This window comes from Martes martes (genome assembly GCF_963455335.1).
Source record: "Martes martes genome assembly, chromosome: 7".
In the NCBI taxonomy this organism is placed as follows: Eukaryota; Metazoa; Chordata; class Mammalia; order Carnivora; family Mustelidae; genus Martes; species Martes martes.
The window spans coordinates 2,081,925-2,099,609 of record NC_137894.1 but is presented as its reverse complement, the minus strand read 5'-3'; the positions used below and the strand labels follow the sequence as shown (position 1 = coordinate 2,099,609).

The following is a 17,685-nucleotide window of genomic DNA, read 5'->3' as shown; positions in this document are numbered from 1 at the left end:
AACTGTTCAAATTCTTTTGGGACACAGCAAAGGTGGTCCTGAGAGGAAAGTATATAGCAACACAAGCCTCTCTCAAGAAACAAGAAAGGTCTCAAGTACACAATCTAACCCGACACCGAAAAGAGGTAGAGAAAGAACAGCAAAGAAAACCCAAACCCAGCAGGAGAAGAGAAATACTAAAGGTCAGAGCTGAAATCAATGAAATAGAAACCAAAAGAACAGTAGGACAGATCAATGAAACTAGGAGCTGGTTCTCCTAGTTAATAAGAATTAATAAGATTGATAAACCCCTGGCCAGACTTACAACCCCAAATTAATAAAATCATCAATGAAAGAGGAGACATGACAACCAACACCAAAGAAATACAAAAAAATTTTAAGAACATATTGTGAGCAACTCTACACCAGCAAATTTGACAATCTGGGTAAAGAGGACGGAGACATATAAACTACCAAAACTGGACCAGGAAGAAATAGAAAACCCGAACAGACCCATAACCTGTAAGGAGACTGAAGCAGTCGTCAAAAATCTCCCAACAAACAAGAGCCCAGGGTCAGATGGCTTCCCACGGGAATTCTACCAAACATTTAATGAAGAATTAATACCTATTCTCCTGAAACTGTTCCAGAAAACAGAAATGGAAGGAAAACTTCCAAACTCATTTTATGAGGAAGCATCACCTTGATCCCAAAACCAGGCAAAGACCCCATCAAAAAGGAGAATTACAGACCAATATCCTTGATGAACGAGGATGCGAAAATTCTCACCAAAATACTAGCCAATAGGACCCAACAGTACATTACATTAAAAGTACATTAAAAGGGTATGGTATATATATATTCATTTATCTATATGAATTCCATGCAGGCATCCAAAAAAATGAAATCTTGCCATTTGCCACGATGTCGTTGGAACTAGATGGCATTACGCTAAGTGAAATTAGTCAATCAGAGAAAGACAATTATCATATGACTTCCCTGATATGAGGAATCTGAGAGGCAGGGTGGGGAGTCATTGGGGGGAAGGGAAGGAAAAATGATACAAGATGGGACCATGGAGGGAGACAAACCGTAAAAGACTCTTAATCTCAGGAAACAAACTGAGTGTTGCTGGAGGGGTTGAGGGATGGGTCGGATAGGGTGTCTGGGCGACGGACATCGGGGAGGGTGTGTGCTGTGGTGAGTGTTGTGAGCTGTGTGGGACTGATGATTCACAGACCTGTACCCCTGAAGCAAATAATACATTATATGTTAATTTAAAAAAATAGAATGGATAAAGAGTGTGTTCACACAATAGAATACCACAAAGCAGTGGGAAAAAAATGAATAAACTACAAAACAAAGTGGAATGAGTGAACTTCTAGAACATAATTTGAGTAACAGAAGCAAGTCTGCAAGGAGCAGTCACTGAGCCGCTCCATCTACGCTCTCGTCCAAGGTCAGTAGGACCGACGCTCCCGAAGTTCCAGGACAAGGTGGCGTCCACTCTCTCTCTTCCTCCCTGCTAAATACAACTCAATGCCCTGGAAGTTATTCAACAGATAGCAATAAAAGAATTCTGAAAGCCAGAAAGGAGACAGCTAACCGGGAGGGAACTCAGGACTTGAAACAATACGGGGAGTTTCCCCGGCTCGCTGCTGACCTACCGTACACCCCGACTAGGTGCTGGAGAGACCCGTAAACTAGCACGGCAGATAGACAAACACAAGAGACAAACAAACAAAAGTGTTCTCTCTTGCCTGCCCAAAAGGCCAGGAAAGGGGGGAGATCAACAAGACCAGAGGAAGTCCCACCCCCGCCCCACAACCAGGGCACCAGCTTGTGGCCCCAACTCCGTACAGCAACGGTGGCAGCAGAGCCCCAGGCTGACCTGGGCCCCACCGCAGAGCGAGGTCGCAAGCTCAGGAGGTCCATCCGCCCGCGCGGTCTGTGCACCGCAGCAGACAGAACGGCAGGGAGCACGTGAGAAGTCCAGTAGCTCCAGAAAAATAAAGCCGACCAGAATAACACTGCAAGGACTCTGAACACCGAAATGTTGTTACAACAGAAGTCCACAAAAATAGTCCAGAACCACATGCTAAATTTAAGTAGGTACCGCCTGCTGAAACACGAGGTTAAATCAGATCAAGGGACTGAATATACTAATGGAAATAGCCAGGATACAATTAATGGTCACGTTTAGCATCTAGAACCAGGAACACATAATTTGAACGACAGCAAATGTACGGTTAATGCCAACACTGAGGCAAATCGGATGTCGGAATCCTCTGGGGAGGATTATAAAGCAGCCTGCATAACAATGCTTTCAGGGGCGGCGCCTGGGTGGTTCAGTCGTTAAGTGTCTGCTTTCGGCTCAGGTCGTGATCCCAGAGTCCTGGGATCGAGCCCCACATCGGGCTCTCTGCTCAGCGGGGAGCCTGCTTCTCCCTCTCTCACTCCCCTGCTTGTGTTCCCTCTCTCGCTGTCTCTCTCTCTGTCAAATACATAAATAAATATCCTTTTTTAAAAAATGCTTTAACGGTCACTTACCAATTCTCTTCAAACAAAGGAAAAATGAGGAGATATCAACAAAAACATAGAAGGGTTTTATTTTTTTTTTTAAGAAGCACATGGAGATTTAAAGAACTGAATATAAGAAACCCAAAGAGATCAACCCCAAGATGCCTCACAATCAAATTCCTGAGAACTAAAGACAAAGAAAAAGAGCCTTAAGAACAACCAGAGAGAAACGACACATCTATAAAAACAAAACCAGACAAAAACCCACTAACACAAATGATGGATTTCACATCCGAAAATGGGAGGGGCAGAAGGAAGAAGGGTAGGAAAGTTTATGTCAACTGTATAACTTCTATCCATTGACAATACCCCCCTGGGAAGAAGCGGAAATAAAGATGTTCTCAGGTGAGGGGAGAGCCGGCAGAGGCTCCGCTAGCAGATGTCCCCCGCACGGAATGGCTGGAGAAGGCTCTCCGAATACAAAGAAAAGGACAACAGCTGGAAAGCTCAGAGAGGGTAGAAACACGGCAGAATGGGTAAAAACAGAATTAAAGCTATTAGATCAGCTTTCCCTTCGTGAGTTTCTTTAACTATGCTTCGTGGTTGGAGCAAAAGTTATAACCCTACCTGCGGCGGGGCCCACTGGTTGCCGAGGGGACCCTGGAGAGAGTTCTGTGTAGGCGCGGGGCACCAGGGGGCCTCCGGGGAGTCCGTTGTCTACAGTCACTCCCGGTACTAGAACTCCAGCTTCAACGTGGGGGTACGTCCAGCCCCCCGCACTGAAAACTATCAGACCTCATAAGTGAACGGAGACGGAGCTCCAAGTCATGTTCCAGGGGTCCGTGGGACGGAGAGAGAAGAGAAACAATGGAGGAGGAAGTAGAGGGAAGAGGCAGAAAGGTTGGCTCCAGACGGAAGCCCTCAGGGGACCTCCAAGTTCACGGCAAGACTTGTTTCTTAAACTTGGGGATTGGAATGCAAGTATCCAGGGTACCTTCGTTTTTTTTTTTTTTTAGAGTGTACGTACATTGTATAAATTTCTTTTTATAGTCTTGACATTTCCTAAAATATTTTTTAAAGATCCTGAAGTCATAAATTCCGATTCATTTATGTGGTGGATTCTCACGCGGCCTTTAACATTCTTCCAGACTCGTCCTAAGCTGGGCGGAAGCACCAACCGACACAGTCAGGTCTTCCTGCCGGATCCGGTGCTACCATTCTTTCGGGGGAACTGACACGTGTGTTTCTGTGATACATTGTGTGATACATTGGTGTAGCGCGATCGGGAGGCCTGGCGCGCCCCTGAAATGCAGAGGGAGAAGGTTGTTTCCGGTAGGGATGGCTGAGCTCGGGGTGCAGGAGGAGGGGAGGGTCAGAGAACGCTTCCTGCAGATGGTCCACGGATGCTGAGCCCTGCAGAGAGGATGCCCAAGGTTAGGGCTCATGGAAATAAGTCAGGACGCTAGGGCAGCAAGGGCAGAGGCTGAGACCGTAACCAGCGGCCGTACGCAAGGAATAGGGAAAGCCCTTGGTGGACGGGAATGTCCATAAGGAGGGCCATATCGGGAAGCAGAATCGAAAACGCAGGTGGTTTACTACGTCCTCCAATTTCCCCTGTGGTCCTCTTCTTTCCACCCAAACCCCTTCTCACTGACCAAAGGGGTCCCAGGAGAACCGACGAGATTCAAAAGACCGGCTTCCAGGCCAAGCGTTCCAAACGCCCTTTGAGAATGGAAACGGGAACGAGAAGTGCCCTGGAGGCGGGGCCGGGCGGCAGGTGCCTGTGAGTCACACCTGCGGGCCTCCGCTCCCACGCCCGGCACGTGCACCACCCTTCCCTCCCACCCTCCTCGCCGCACACGGGGGTGCGGCTGCTGCTCCGTGGGAGTCCCGGAGCCCCGAGCTTCCCTCCCAGGGGCCGCTCTCAGCCTCTCCAAGCTGCTTTTCTGCGGCAGGAAGAGGCAAGCGGCCAAAGGATTGGGTTTCCCCCCGGCCAAGGCAGCCTGGGCCTCCAAGCCACAGGCTGAGCGGCTCCCAGGCGGCGAACGGCAGGAACTCGGCCGCTCAGGGAGGCCCCGACCACCCTCCCTCCGCCCCCGGCCCAAGCCCCGACTCAGATGCTCGCTCTGACCTCACCCAGCCTGAGTCACACAGCGGGAGTGCTGACTTGGCCTAACCGATATTTTGAATTTGTGAAGAAAAGCAGGACGGCCCCACTACAGAGGCCTTTCCCACGTGGATCAAAGCATTTTGCATTCTTCTAGGAGGGCCGCCCCGAGGGAGGACCTCCCACACGTCTGCTCTGCCCTGCCACAGTCCCCCTCCCAGATGGGGCGTCCGGTGACCCCAGCCGGTGGGATGCCCGGAGCAGGGCGCAGCGGACCCCCACCCGGCGGCTCAGAAAGCCAAGGCAAACTCGGGCTCCGTCAGGACACTCTGCCTCAGCTGTACCACTGATGCGACCGTCGTTTCCACAAGTACTTCTAGAGCTGGACTAGGTGCCGGTTCCCACTCCCACCCAGTTCCACGGAAGGACCGCCCGCCCCAAGCTGAGCAAATGCAGAGCCTGAGGCCGGTGCGCCGGTCCGGTAATACTCAGCCCGAGAGAAAGTCAGAAACCGGTGAGGTAGGAGGCGTCAGACTGCGCCCAGCGGAGCTTGGGCCCCAACCCCTCCTGGTCTCCCCTTCGTCTGTCCTGCCAAGGGCAAGTCACACCCTTGGTGCGCACACCCCTAGGCTGCCCCCTCCTGGGGGCAGCGATTACAGAACTGCAGGCGTCCACACTGGACAGGGCGCTGGGCGCTGCAGGGGCAGCAGGACAGAGGGCACTGTGGCCAGCGGCCAAGAGCCAGAAGACGGCTCTGCCCTGTGTCCCCTCACTCTGGTGCAGAACCCTGAGCACTCCTCTGAACTTGACTATCCGCGTTCTTATGAAGGGATATTTGTCCAGGTAGGAGGGAAGAATATATATTTTTAGACATGTGTGACCTTGATCTATACCTTTTAAATACATAGACGTTTGGCATGTCGGGCCCCATCTGGGCTCTGGCCCCGTCCTGCCCGGGTTAGAGGCAGGTGCGCTTCCCGCAGAAGGACAGAGGTGCTGGGAGAGACGCGGAAGTGGGGGAAGGAATGATGAGTAATGGAAAGACTAATGGAAAAGGTAAACATGAGAATTGACATAACTGAATACTGACTGGACAGAACAATAAAAGGATCTGTTCTTGGGATTCACATATACAGAGAATTAAAATGCATGAGAATAATGTCAAAAAAGTGGGCAGGAGTAAATGGTGGTTTGTGTTCTAAGGCCTCAATATTGTCTGAGAACTAATGAAAGTACTAATTTATATGAGACTCAAATACATTCACGATTATGTTTATATTTTAACGATTAAAAGAATAGTGAAAAAATGTATAACAGACAAGCCAGTCGAAGGGGAAATGGAGTAGTAAAAAAAAATATTAACCTAAAAGAGGGCAAAGGGAGAGAGAAAACCAAGTGTAAATCAATACTCGTTATAAGATAAAGATTATAAGATGGAAGAAAGTGAACTGATTATATGCTGCTTACATGAGATACTCCTTAAACACACAAACACAGGTTGATGATTAAAAAAAAAAAGAGGGATGCCTGAGGGCTCAGTGGGTTAAAGCCTCTGCCTTCGGCTCATGTCATGATCCCAGGGTCCTGGGATCGAGCCCCGCATCAGGCTCTCTGCTTAGCAGGGAGCCTGCTCCCTCCTCTCTGCCTGCTTCTCTGCCTACTTGTGACCTCTGTCTGTCAAATAAATAAAATATTTAAAAAAAAGAGGGGAAAATAACCAAAAGACATTAGGGTAAGCTTTACTAATAGCAAATAATTTTTTTAGCAAAAATCACCACTGGACAAAAGTTAGAGATTTGTCGATTATAAAGTGATAAGTATCCCAGGAAAATATTTTTTTAATTCTAAGTGTCTATGCACATAAAATATACCTTCAAAATGTATAAAGCAAAAACTGACGGAACTGAAAGGAGAAACAGGTCCGCCGTCATAGCTGGAGACTGACACGCGGCTCCCAACAGAAGAACGGGACCAGGAAAGGGAAGCGGATCTGGGAAATGTGGTTGTTGAACTTGATCTGAGAGACATGCGTGGAACACTGCCACGAAAACGACCTGCATACTCTGTCTCAAGAAGTTTCCCCGGTTAAGCTTATTTACAATACGCTCTCTTCTCTGACTCTAGAATAATCAGTCTAGGAATGAGTATAGAGACAGAGACACTAGAAATTCCCCAGCTGCCTGCACATTAAACAACCCATTTCTAAATAAACCACGGGTCACCCAAGAAATCACAAGGGAACACGTATACTATCTAAAATAATGAAAACGTGGACTATCAAAGTTTATTGATGAAGCCACTAAATTTAGAAGGAAATTCGTAGCCTTAAATTAGAAAAAAAATTAAAATGCCGAAGATCAATTATCCAAGCTGCCATTTCAAAAATCTAGGGAAAAAAAGAACAAAACATTGGATGTAAAGAATGGAGAGGAAGGAAATGATAAGGATAAGGGCGGGGGTTAATTAGACAGAACCCATGGACAGAGAAATCCAACAAAATGAGAAACTGATCCTTGGAGAATGGACACCCTCTGGAATGGCAGATCAGTTAAGGGAAAAGAGAGAGAGGAGACAAAGTACCAGTTTGGGGGAAGAACAACGGCAGCCACTCCAGCTCCTGCAGATCTCTGAAAGGTAACACGCACACCCCCATAGGAGTTCAGGGAAAACTGGGGCCGCCGGAATCCGATGAATGGGCTGTGTCAATGTCCCGGGGCTGGTTGCGACATTGTACTACGCTTTTGCAAAACGTTACCTTTGGGAGAAACTGGGAGAGAGTACACAGGATCTCCCTGTATTCTCCTTTTTAAAAAAAAAAAAATATTTATTTATTTGAGAGATAGAGAGACTGAGAGATAGAGAGAGAGAGAGAGAGATCACAGAGGCAGAGGGAGAAGCAGACTCCCCACTGAGCAGGGAGCCCAATCCAGGACTCGATTGCAGGATCCTAAGATTATGACCTGAACCGAAGGCAGATGCTTAACTGACTGAGCCACCCAGGCATCTTTCTCCAAACTCTTCTTTACAACATCATGTAAATCTAACCATTATCTCAACAAAAACGCCAGTGAAAATGTACTTCGATTTACAAACGACTTTACGCTAATAAATTCTGAAACTCGGTTGAAAAAATTTCTGGAACAAAAATGCATGTTACCAAAATTGATACTGGAAGAAATTAAAACACACACACACACACACACACACACACACACCTGAATATTCTTGTAGCTATTAAGTAGCTTTGGTGAAAATTTAAGACCTTTCCACAAAGAGATCTCCAGGCCCAGATGGGTTCACAGGTGAATTTTCGCAACCATTCAGAAAAGTATAGCGCCTGTATTAGTCAAACCATCCCAAAAGATGAAAAAGAGGAAATGTTTCCTAACTCATTTCATGCGGCCAGCATACCCACTCATGATGTGAAAACCAGACAAGGGCATCACGAGAAACAAATTTGAGGTCACTCTTTCCCACATACAGAAATGACAAGACTCACAAGCAAAACATTATCAGATCAAAGCCACAGTTGCACCAAAAGGATAACAGATCTTAGCTAAGTTGAGTCCTGGGATGCCAGGAGTGTAACGTTGTCTTAAGATTTTAAAAAGTCCATCAGTCCAAGTTACCACATTCGTAAGAAAAAAGCAGGAAAAAAAAAAAACCCACCATATGATTATCTCAATAAAAGCTGAAAAAAATCATTGGATAAAACTGGACAACTGATGTGGAGAAAAATAAGACTTCTTCTGTAAAAACAAATACTGAGAAACTTCCTCAACCCGATAAGGGATTTCTACAACAAAACCAGGGCAAGCATCATACTTATTTGCAAAATAATGAAACTTTCCCCTTGAGATCAGAAGGAGAGAAGGTGCTACTGGCAGCACTGGCCAGTGAAACAGAGGGAAGAAAAAGTATAAAAATTGGAAGGAGGAGACAGAGCTCTGATTATTCAAACATAGTGGAAACATGATTGTCTCTTGCAAAAAAACAAACGTAAACACTAGAGTCAGACTTGGGAGAGTTCTATCGGGCAGACGGACTGTGGGATTCAGTACTGCGAAGGTATCGGTTCTCTTCAAATAAACCTGTAGGGTCAAGGCAATCCCATAAAAATCCCAATAGCATAACCAAGTCTAGTTTGAAGAACAAACCTGGAGGACTTACCAGATAGCAAAAAAAAATTACAAAACTATCAGAATTAAAACTGTGTGATATTAGTGTGGAGGAAAAAAAAGGACTAATGGATTGTAATGAGAGGACAGAAAGACACAGACAAATGATAGATACATGCGTATACAGATGACAGATACGGTTCTTGACCTTTTTTTATGATAATACCGCTCTGCAGGGAAGCCTGTGCAGGCTCATCAAAAAATCATGCTAGGGGAAAAAAAATCATGCAGGATCACTCAGATACCCATACAGGGAAAAAGGGTTTAAATATATATTTCACAATGTATACAAAATCGACTTCATATGAATTAAAGATTCAAATGTAAAAGATAAAACAGCACAGATTCTAGGAGAAATGTGGGGAAATGCCTTCATGAGTTTGCAGCAGACAATGATTTCTTTAAAAGGATCCTGTCGTCCTGCCCCCCGGGGAGAGCTGGACCAGCCAGGAGCAGTCCAGTTTGGTTTTGCAATACTTGACTTGCTTTAGAAATTATTCAACTTTGAAAATTATAAAATAAAAAAATAAAAATAAAAAGATCCCATCGTGAAATGCAAATCAGCACAATGAGGCATCAGCTCACACCTGTCGGAAGGGCCAAAATCAACAACACGGGAAACAAGTGTCGGCGAGAGCGCGGAGACAAGGGGACCCTCGTGCACTGCCGGTGGGCGTGCACACTGGGGCAGCCTCTGTGGGAAACAGTATGGGGGCTCCTCGAAAAATTAAAAATAGAGCTACCCTACGGCCAAGCAATCACACTACTGGGTATTTGCCCCCAAAATACAACAATACTGATTCAAAGGGATACATGTATCCCAATATGTATAGCAGCTTTATTTACAGTAACGAAGATATGGAATCAGCCCACAGGACCATCGATAGAGGAATGGATAAAGAAGATGCGGTATAGACACACGGTGGAATATTATGCAGCCATGAAAAAGAATAGAGTCTTGCCACTTGCCCCAACAGGGCTGGAGCTAGAGAGTATTATGCAAAGTGAAATAAGTCACTCAGAGAAAGACAAACACCATACGATTTCACTTATAAATGGAATTCAAGAAACGCAGCATAGGGTAAAAAGAGAGACAAGGCAAGAAACAGACTCTTAACTGTAGAGAACACACTGCTGGTCACCAGTGGGGAGGAGGGTTGGGGGGGCAGAAACAGGTGATGGGGACCGAGGTGGACACCTGTGGTGATCAGCATGGGTGAGGTATGAGAGTGGTAAATCACTACATGGTACACCTAAATCTAATATTATACTGTATGTGAACAACACTGGAATTAAAGTATTAAAGAATAATAATTTAAAAATGAAACTGGACTCCTGGGTGGCTCAGTCATGCCTTTGACTCAGGTCATGACCCCAGCGTCCTGGGATGGGGTCCCTTGTCCGACTCCCCTGCTTAGCGGGGCGGGGTGGGGGGGTGTCTTCTTCTCCCTCTCCCCCACCCCCTGCTCACAATCTCTCTCTCACACACTCTCTGTCTCTCAAATAAATAAATAAAATCTTTTGAGAAAATCTCTTTCAAATAAATAAAATCTTTTTAAAAATGTGTTTCAAAAGTTGAAACAAAGAGGTTCCCTTTCGTGCACCTGGAGCCAGGCTTCCGCTGGCCACGCAGACACGTCTCCGTCCCTCCACCATCTCCCCTGTCTTCCCGCCCTCATGCGACCTCCACACCCACCGCCGCTCTGGTCCCTCCTCGCGCTCCCTGCGTCCTTTCTCCACGTGGGCCGAGCCTCGGGGAGGGGCGGGCAGGAGGGAGCCCTGCTGGACCCGAGCTCACCCTCGCCTTCCGGGATCACGGAGATTTCACAGTCACTTGGCCGGACCCATTCCCCTCCAGGGAGGCGCCATCGGAGGAGCACAAGCCCCGTTACCGCCCGGAGCTCTGGGGACGTGGAAGACAGCGCACAAGGCTCCTTCGAGGGTATAGTTCTGCTACTCGTCCTCTGCGTGAGACCCTCCCCTAAGAAAGCGGAACAAGGAACGCCATGGCTTGGACGAGGGGACAAGGGGCGGGAGCCATTGGGCTCACACCTGTCCCCTTCTCCGGAGCCTGAGCTCCCTGAGGGAAGGAACAGTATCCAATACGCTTCTTAATCCCCGGGGCATAGACAGCTCTAGCCCAGACGCAGCAGGTGCTTAGCCAGCGTTTGGGGAAACGGAAGGAAAGGGGAGGAGGGAGACAGGAGGAGGGAGGACAGGCGGGGTGGGGAGCACAGTCTGGGCGAGGCTTCAGGGCCACCCGCGAGCTTCCTTCCTCTGGCCCGGCATCCTACCCAAAGGGCATCTTGAAACACTCTTTCCATTCGGAAAAAAAGTGGGTCTGGAGTAGCCAAAGGGTCCGAGCATTTCTTCCTTTTCAAGGTCTAGGCCTGATAAACTGAGTATTTTTGTTTCTTGGGTTAGAGAGTCTAGTTTTCAACGTTCTTCCACTCGAATTCACCCCCGGGGCCTGCAAGCTCCCCCTAAAGCGGGAGCCTCACCAGCGCCTTCCCGCACGACGCGCGCTCGGATGCTCGCTCTGGACTCTGCGCATTCCCGACCGGCCCCGGCACATCCCCGGGCACTCATTTCCTCAGCCCTCGTTGTGCCAAGCACAATGCCTCCAAAAAGGCTTTATTACTATTTTTTTTCATTTGGCTGTTCATCTAACTTCCTCTTCTTTAATTTTCATATGAGGCATTTCTAGAGGAGAGACTGATGTCACGGGGCCTCTTTCCAGATACTGTTTTGAAATCAGTGTAACCACGGTGCTGCTGGACACCGAGGAGTCCATCTGGGCCAACTGAGTCATGCCTGGGCACAGGGCGGGGCAGGAACTGGGGCAGGCACTAGAGTGTCCCTCCAAAAGGGGGAAGGAGGGGGGTGTTATTCAACACTGAGGCACCCCCAGGAAGGACATTGGGACCAGCTGTCACCTTTGCCCTTATGTCCTGTCCTGGCGCTCTTGATAGGAGACCCGCCCAGTCACTGAACCCCTCAGTTGCTTAGAACCCGAGCCTGGATGGCTCAGGATCACCTGTGCGCCTCAGAAGGAAAAACAGGGCTCGGGTTGGGTTCCAAGCAGGCCAGTACCCCTCCCGGGCTTCCCGGGCCATCCTTGCCCCCGCGGGACTCAGCTGTGCACATTACCCGCTCCCCGCCTCCCAGCCTTGGTCCACGCCCCTCCGCCCACTCACACCACCCCCTGTGATCCCGACGTCTTGACCTGGACAGCCTGCTGTCAACGGGCTCCCCCTCCAGGGTGCCCTTCCGCAGACAGAGCTGCGTATGCCCCAAGGGTTCCCGGGACTGCCCTCACGTGTCTGCACCCACGCTCTGAAACAGGAGAGATGTGCTCGCTCCCCGTCCCACGAGCATCCCGGAAGCTACAAGTCTGACGCGCTCCTGGCACATCGGAGGGGCCTGGGAAATGCTACTAGACTCCTTAATGTTTTAATCACCCCGTGACAGTCAGTGTCCCCCTCCTGACCCAGAAATAGTCACAAGAAGGCTAATTAAGCAATTACTATGTGCACTCCACTGGTTCAGGTCGATTTTGTTACGTAAATACTTATGACTTGCTCTAGATTTAAAAAAAAAAAAAAAAAAAAAAAGCCCGTAGGAGCTAAACAGTACTCCCGTGCACGGAGGCCCAGACACACACTCGTGTGCACGGAGGCCCACCCAGAAGCCCTCGGTGCCTCTCACCTCTGTGTCTTTGCATATGCGGCTCCTTCCACATGGGATTCCCCATCACCCACCCCTGCTGAGCCGAAACCCAGCCCCTTCAGGGAACAGCTCCCGGCTCCCCACAGTGTGTCCAGGCCAGAGTGGCTCCCATCTCAGCACACAGCATCTGCTTTCCTGGGGTTGCTCAGGTCAAAACCTGCCCAGAAGCTTGCTGCCTCCCATCTTCTCCTAAGACAAATCCGATCAGCAAATGCCCTGGGTTTGCCTTGAAAATAAATCTGTGCTCTGACCATTCTCAGTGCGACTACCACCGTCCTAGTGGGAGCCACATCTCCTCCTGCCGGGACACCTGCAGAAGCCCCGGCGGCTCCCGCATGCTCCCCGTTCCCCTTTGCAGCCAGAGCGCTCCCCTGCTGGGCTGGGCGGCTCCCCCCCTCCTCACTCAGTCTTCCGTCCCTCTTAGAACAAAGTCCCAAGCTTGTCTGGGCCAGCACTGGGCTTCACCTTCCCTCACCGTCTCCTGTGCGCAGTGGCCCAAGCACGCTCTCGTCCCTGCTCCTGCAGATCCCTCAACTCTTCATGACTTTGCACACGCTGTTCCCGCCCTGTGGAACGCTTCTCTCCATCTGAAATGTTCAGAGGACTCACTCGCCCACCAGGTCGCTGCTCAAATGTCCCTTCTTCAGAGAAGCCTTCGCGATCACCGTCCCCCAGAGGATACGGAGCTCTCCCCTCATCACTCTCTATTCTCTTTCCAGAGCCCTTCACCGTTTACTGTCATATCCCGTATGAGGTATTCTCAGCTGTCCCCCCACCAGAATAAGAGTTGTGTGAGGACAGGGACTGGGTCTGCGTGGCCCACAGCTCGCTGCTCGGCAAACGCTCACTGGATGTATGGATTTCCGGCGCCAGAGACCCGCTCCCTCTCTGTGAGCCCCCGACAGCCCTTTGGACGGTACTCTCGACTCCACTCGAAACAGGATCCTTGAGGGCAGGGACTGGATCCCCACAGGGCCTGGCACAGGGCCTGGTGCTCAGGAAACCCTTGTGCAATCGAATAGAAGCAAGTGAATAATTCATTCTCTCTGCGGAGCTCCCGGTGATTTTCGAGTTTCATCCGTCTGAGCGCCAGCCTGAACCACATGATCTCATCAGCACGTTTCACTCCCAGCTGGTGGATCATATACTTATCATTCACGGCAAACCGGGAGCCTGGCCACGCTCCCCCAAGCCCACTGGGGTGTTCATCCCTCCTGTCTTATTGGGAGGGCTCAGGCCATACCAGCAGAAGTCACGTCGTGGGTGACAGAGCAGCCCGGGCTGAGTGAGGTCCTTGGGGAAGCTGCTAGAGTCTGGAGACCTCCAGGACTGTCCCGTCTCTGGAGCCCCACAGCCCAACCTGGGGGGAATGGTCCGTGATAGTGTTTATCATACACATGCTAAGCAACGGTTTTCCTCCTCAAGGAAGCAAGCTGTGCAAAGGTCCTGGATCCCGTCCACGGGGACTGGAATGCCTTCCCTACGTTCTGTTGACAATCGTGTGTCTGTGCCAGTAAGGGGTGGGACAGACCCTTCCCGGCTGGCCCGTCGCCTGGTAAGCCGCATGAGCTCCAAGGTTCTGGGCTGCTTGGACCCTTGAGAAGCCCCACCTTGGTTGGAAGGCTGAAGGCACAGTATTGGACAGAGCATCAGCCTCTATCCCCTGGTGCCTTGCAATTTCCATCTTGCGATAACGCAACTTGAGATATGTCCTAATGGAAGAGAAGTCATTCTGAATTTCGGCCGAATTTTCAGCTTTCCTTGACCCCTCGCCTCCTGTTCGCTCCAGCACACACACCCGTGTGGGAACCGGCAGGGGCACCTGGCAAATGCTCAGGATCGGCACTCGGGGAGCAAACGCACTGATCCTCTGGTCCTTGCCCTGAGGGACGTGAGGTCTGCTCCTCGCCCGGGGCCCCGTAAGTCCGTGACCTGAGATGCGAGCGTATGCCAGAGAGCCTCTGCCTGAGAGGAGGACATTCCAGTGTTCTGACCACTGCCCAGCATTTTCCAGCAGGGACTCAGGCTCAGTTTCCCTCCCACTGACACAGCATCTCATTGAACCTCTCAAGTGAGAAGGTTAACTGAGCCGGCTTCACTACCAGGCTCCTTATTACCATTCCGGTGAGCCCTGCCTCCGCTGCTCCCTTGCTTTTGTTCAGAATTAGAACCCCGTGCCTTCCTGACCTCCGAGTAAAGGGGTTCAAAGACCTTCATTCGGAGCCCCCAAACCAACCACAGACTCTCCCAACCGTGCCAGCCCTGGGCATACCTTCATGAAGAGTAGCCTCCGGCAGCTCTTGCCTCGGTCACTCCCAGCTGCTTGGACTTGAACCGCCTCGGAGGCCAGCGCTAGATCAGGAACGCTGCTGGGCCCAGCCTCCGATGTGTCTGCCAGCTGCACCGACGAGTGGAAAATCCCCTCCTTGCCCTGGCCCAGGGAGATCTCAAAGGGATCCGGGTATCTCTCATCGGGGCTTGAGCCGTCGTCACTGGTCTTAGCGTTACAGAGCATCAGGGACCGGGAGATGGACCGCAGTTTTGTGGATTTCCTGCTCCTTCCAGAACGGCTGTGCGGGTCCATCCTCAGGGAGGAGGTGAGGCTGCCCTTCTTCTTCTCCTGGTCTGCGGCCCTTGGGTGGCGGGTGGTGACCGGACTGGGCTTAGCTGCCACGTCGTGGGTCCCTGGAGGAAAGAGGAAGCAGAAAGAAGCAGTGGGACTCGCAACTGACAAGTGGAGCGGGACAGAGGCCCGGAGCAGAGCCACGGGAGCCGGTGCCCGTGTGGCAGGGCACAGGGGAGAGCGAACTTCGGTGGCACAGGCCCGCGCACGTGGCCCGCCTCGTGGGGCCGGGGGCCCAAGTGTTCAGCACCCCCTTCACTCCCCGAAGCCAGAGATTCTCTTATCCAAACCCTCCCTCTGCAGACAGGGAAACCGAGGCACAGAACAGGGAAATGCAGACCCAAAGGCCCAAAGCGCCGTGGCAAAAAAGCAGCCACCAGAGTCCCGGGTTGTCTTTAGAGACAGAGGTCCGAGCTTTGTGACATCTGTGGTTCCCGCCAGTCTGCAGGGGCTCCAGTCTGTGGAGCGGGTTCGGGGTGATGGGGACGAGGATGTCCCTGCCTGTCCCCTTTCACCACCCCTGGTGAGTCCTGTAGCATCTCCAGAGAAACCCCAGAGTCCAGGAGCCCCGTCTGAGGACTGCTGCTGCCTTGTCATCCTTTCCAGATGCAAAGTCTATGACCCGGGTTGGGAGTGTGACCAGTGCCGACCCTCCAGGGCTGACTGCGTCTAAGAGACGGTAGCACGGGGGGAACACCCTCACACAGTAGGCGCTTGGCAAACCAGTGCACCCTTCCCTGGGCCCAGGGTCACAACCCGGCCAGGGGCTCCTGCTCCTTCGGCCATCCCCCTCCCCCATCCCACTCTCCCAGCCCGACAGAGGGAGGACTGGCCTCAGACACCTGTCATCCCCGTCCTCGGTTCCCATTCCGCCTGGCTCGGCGTCACGACGAGGCCCCTCCCTCGGCTTCAGTCTCCAAGAGGCAGGTGGCAAAGGGGTCCATCCAGAGCTCCTGACTCGGGCCCAAGCCACAAAGGAGAGCCGGTGTCAGAACAGCAGACCAAGGGGCCGCTGTGGGGGCACAGCCGGGGTCGAATAAGGAAGAGCAGAGCCTTTCCAACGTTCCTAACTAGAAGCCCTTTCAGAGCCCCCACAAGGAGAATTCCTTCTTAAAGGAAGATTGTTTTTCTTCAACCCCCATGTGGCACCCAGTGATCATTTTCTGTATCAGCCTCTTGATTTTATCCTTAATTTTATCAGTTTACTCACCATCTACAGCTACCTCAGCAATGACTGCAAAAGAATGAATGAAAAAATGTGGGAAAGTCCAGTATATGTTGGCCTCACTCTTGAAACGTTAGTACAAACTAACCAGATATTAATTAGGATATTGGTCCATTTCGTCCAGCCACGGTCTTCCCAGCATCTCAAGTCCCATACTCTATGTCCTTACAGCTTAAGTAAGGGAGAACCCCTCTCCACAGGTGGAGTCAGCCCTGTGCTGAGCCCCATGCCTGGCTGCAGGTGCTGAACCCTGCATGGGACACCCCCAGCCCCGAGCAGACCGCTGCTGTGGGACACCCATGGCTGCCCACCAGACCCCCAGCTCTGGCCAACAGCTGCCCGGCGTTTCCACAGTTAGTCTGATCGTACATTCTCAGCAAAGACTGTTTCAAAATGTTCCCTTCTTAGAAACTGGATTTCCCTCCCTTTTAATCCTAGACAGAGAATGTCTCCTCCTGCTTCGTGCAAATGCAGAAGCTCTCAGAGAGCAACCCCCCCCCCCCGGCTGCCTACTATCGAATTAGCACGTGCCCTTGCCGTCCGCACATACTGTCCACACCCGCGGTGGTGGAACACCTGCCCTCCCATTGAGGCTGCGCCCTCCCCCCACCCCCATCTGTTCTCTGGCTCCCACTCCCCCAGAGTGTTGGTGCACAGCACCAGCAAAATAATAACAGATAATAATAATTGCCTGGGCTCGTGACGCACCAGGCACTGCTCTGAGGACTTTTAGTATTTCATCCTCACAAAAGTCTACAGCAGGCTCCATTAATATCCTCGGTTCACAAAAAGGATCATCGAAGCACAGAGAGGTTAAGTCACTTTCTTGAGATCACACAGCTGGGGCTCGGTGACAGCAGAATGAAACCAGGCAGTGTGACTCTGGAACCTGACCTTTTCTGCGGCTTCACACGGACACTGATTTCCTCCCTCTGGAGGGTACGTTCCCTAATGTCCTCCGCACCGGGTCTCCGCTGGAGACAAATGCAGATCGCTTCTGTTTTTTAAAAAAAAACTGTGTCGAGGGGTGTCTGGGTGGCTCAGTCAGCTCTTGATTTCAGCTCAAGTCATGATCTCAAGGTCCTGACATCGATCCCCGCGTCAAGCTCTGCGTTGGGCGTGGAGCCTGTTTAAGATTCTCTCTCTCTCTCTCCCGCCGCCCCTTCCCCCTCCCCTCAACCTGCTCACGCGCACGTGCTCTCTCGCTAAAAAAAAGAAGAACAACTATGTGTCAACTCCACATCCCCCTCTTGTTACCTCTTTCTTATCCTCTTCATCTCTTCTTTCCTCTTTGTCTTTTGCTACAGTGAGAATTCTTAACCCG

At 50.9% G+C, this 17,685-nt stretch overlaps 1 protein-coding gene across 1 annotated transcript in view; it reads right to left on the bottom strand.

Annotated features, from left to right (window-relative positions):
• IL16 (interleukin 16) overlaps nt 1–15,112 on the bottom strand; it is a 69,653-nt gene extending 54,541 nt beyond the window's left edge. Inside the window, exon 1 of the mRNA XM_080809277.1 lies at nt 14,786–15,112. Coding sequence (XP_080665403.1) covers nt 14,786–15,097 — 312 coding nt within the window. The 5' untranslated portion in view covers nt 15,098–15,112. The remainder of the gene's footprint in view (nt 1–14,785) is intronic.
• Nucleotides 15,113–17,685: the final 2,573 nt, after the last annotated feature.